The following is a 3,008-nucleotide window of genomic DNA, read 5'->3' on the forward strand; positions in this document are numbered from 1 at the left end:
ATCAATCAATCAATCAATCAATCAATCAATCAATCAATCAATCAATCAATCAATCAATCAATCAACCAAACATGCAACACTTTAATCAATCAAACATGCAACAATTTAATCAATTATGCAATTTATCAATTATCTAACTAACTAGCCAATCAATCAATCAATCAACTGACTGGCTGGCCAACCAACCAACCAACCCATGAGCCAACTGATTGATCAGCTAGCGAATAAAAGAGATAGCTAGCTAACCCCATTTCTAGAAAGATCTGCCTGAACTGTGTTCTAACTTTGAGGAGGGGGTGTAGGTGGCCCCCGTGTAGGTCGAGACCTTTTGCACTAAAGTTGTAGGCCTTGAACTGCTTCGTCTTCCAGGCACCACTGATGATTTTGGATGATCAAGTCGTTGCATTATTGGATGAATCAATGAATGAATGAATTAGTGGACAAACTAATTAATTGATTGAATAACTAATTGATTGATTGAATGAATGAACAACTAGATGAATGCATGAGTTAATGAAAAATTAATGGGTGAGTGAGCTGAGTTAGTGAGCGATCATTGAGTGAGCGAATGATTTAAAAATTGATTTATAATGATAAAGATAATAGAAGTGATGTAATCATCTGTCACTCCTAACTCACTCATTCACCTTGTAATCATTTCCTGGGTCAGATCAGTTTCCTGCTTCTCAATGTTCGTCGTGAAGTTGCTGCCCATGCTGACTACATACGACGTCAACTTTCTGTGTAGTTGTTGTTGATGATGATGATGTTGTTGTTGATGATACACACACATACAGACAGGCAAACAACAAATAAACAAAACAAACAAACAGTCAAACAGAAAGACAAACAAACAATTAAACAAGCAATGAAAGACATCTGGCAGACAAATAGCATACATTTCTGAGATCAGTTTTCTTTTTTTAAGTTCATTTTTCTGCTGGTCAGTCAGCTGGTCAATTTGGCCACCCCGTACTAACCTAAAAATAATAATAACAACAACATAAATAACAACAACAATAACAATAATAATAATACACCTTTAAACTCTATCAAAATACAACTGTAACAATTCAACAGTAAAAAATGACATAGCATCATAATTGGAACAGACTATAAAATGTAATATTATTATTATTATTTATTATTATTATTATTGTTGTTGTTGTTATTAGCACACCTGCATTGTTTTTGTACATGATCTTCTATCGTTTCAACCTGGTGATGAGTAGATTGATGGAGGAACGCCAAATAAATGGATGAATAAAATATTATGAAGATTAAATTAATTATTTCCAAGATAATAAAAATATGGATGAATGATTGGATGATAGAATAGTAAATAAGTAAATAAATAAATGGATGGATAAAAGAATGAATGAATGGATAGATAAAAGAATGAATGAATGGATAAATGAATGATTGAAGGAACTAATGAATGATAGTAAAGATAAAAAAGATATTATTTTTTGTTAGTTCACCATGCATAATTTTGATCGAATAAAATGTGAAAATGAGATATATACATTTCTTTCAGCCTTGTCATTGAATGATTATTATTATAAAATAAATTAAAATTAAGAGTTCCTCTTTACACCTTTCTTAAAACCCTTGGTCCCCCATCTGCCTTCTTGTCGATACTTATCCAATTTGAAGACATAGCCTTACTGAAACCGATCTTGCCATACGACGAACCAACCAAATTCTTAGGGTGGGGTGGGTATTGTAATGTTAAAGTAACATTTTTCATTTTACTCGTTAATTTATTTATTATTTCAAATATTATGTGGAATTTGCATTCAATTTTCTCATTTGTTAAATACATTTCTTTAATAGCACAAAATAAAAAGGTTTTTTTCTATGTTGATTGTTGATTAATTGGATAAAGAAAAAACATAGAAAAAAATATCTGTAAAATAAAATAGTTAAGGCACAGAAAATAATTTTATAGAAAATATAAAATACTATAAAAATAGTTTAATTCCCAAACAAACCATCAAATCATCCTGCCTAATACCCCCTTCTGGAACATTTCTGAAAACAACAGCCTCGTGACTTCCCCTCTCCATGACCTCTTGACCTTCTGGGGTCAGCTGCCATCTTGTCTGACTCGTCTGCTCTGTGCTGATCACCTAATAATTACAATAAATCAAAGTTGTGGGGTTACCAAAATTTACCAACTATAAACTTGTAATTAAACAATTCAGTTTAAATGTTGTTTTGTTATGTTACTGATCTCAATTTCATGTTGGCTAATTGTATATACTATGGATGAAATATTCACAATTAGCCACTGTATTATGCCATATTATCTTAATCAGCCAACATAATATGTAAGCAGCTGATTGGGATATTAGGTTATTATGGTAATTAGTTGGAAGATTATGGTTACTGATTGGGATATTAATACTAGGATAGCCGATACTATGATGACTGGTTGGGATATTCATATTAGGATGGTTGTTTGTGTTTGAGATATTATGATGGAATTGGAATGTTATGGTGGCTGATTGCAAATATAATTATCATACTCACAACTACCCAACATAATATTCACATTGTGATGATTTTTATTTGATGCAAGTCACTCAGTCATTTAATTTTTAAACTAACTCTATCTATCACTACTAAAACTAAAGCCATTCACAACTTAGTCACAACATAAATTTATTTTATTAAGTTAGTAAAGTAGGATTGTTTTTAAAATCTTCTAAAAATAATCCATTGACTTAAACTTAACCTATTTCATTGATTAGAAGATTGACAAAAATAACTTTCATTTTATTTTTATGTCATCCTTATTTAATTAAAATAATGGGCGAGTGATAATAGAACTCAACAATATGCTTCCCTAACGTTACAACACTAACATCTCCTAAGGACTGCAAACTTTTAACGGCGCCAACAATCTTCTGGTGATCGATCGACAACTTCTCGGACAAATTTAAAGAATCAAACTTGCCTTGCGAAGTTAATGTTGTAAGAACCAACTCAACAAAATCAGACAT

The 3,008-nt window shown here is 31.3% G+C and overlaps 1 protein-coding gene across 1 annotated transcript in view; it reads right to left on the reverse strand.

The window, feature by feature from the left end:
• Positions 1-3,008, reverse strand: part of HELRODRAFT_90419 (hypothetical protein) — a gene marked incomplete at both ends in the record, with an annotated part of 5,602 nt that extends 2,594 nt beyond the window's left edge. Inside the window, 7 exons of the mRNA XM_009032535.1 lie at positions 247-375; positions 648-740; positions 900-980; positions 1,181-1,218; positions 1,598-1,705; positions 1,995-2,132; positions 2,871-3,008. Coding sequence (XP_009030783.1) covers positions 247-375; positions 648-740; positions 900-980; positions 1,181-1,218; positions 1,598-1,705; positions 1,995-2,132; positions 2,871-3,008 — 725 coding nt within the window. The remainder of the gene's footprint in view (positions 1-246; positions 376-647; positions 741-899; positions 981-1,180; positions 1,219-1,597; positions 1,706-1,994; positions 2,133-2,870) is intronic.

The sequence above is a fragment of the Helobdella robusta genome (assembly GCF_000326865.2).
Source record: "Helobdella robusta unplaced genomic scaffold HELROscaffold_83, whole genome shotgun sequence".
Classification (NCBI taxonomy): domain Eukaryota; kingdom Metazoa; phylum Annelida; class Clitellata; order Rhynchobdellida; family Glossiphoniidae; genus Helobdella; species Helobdella robusta.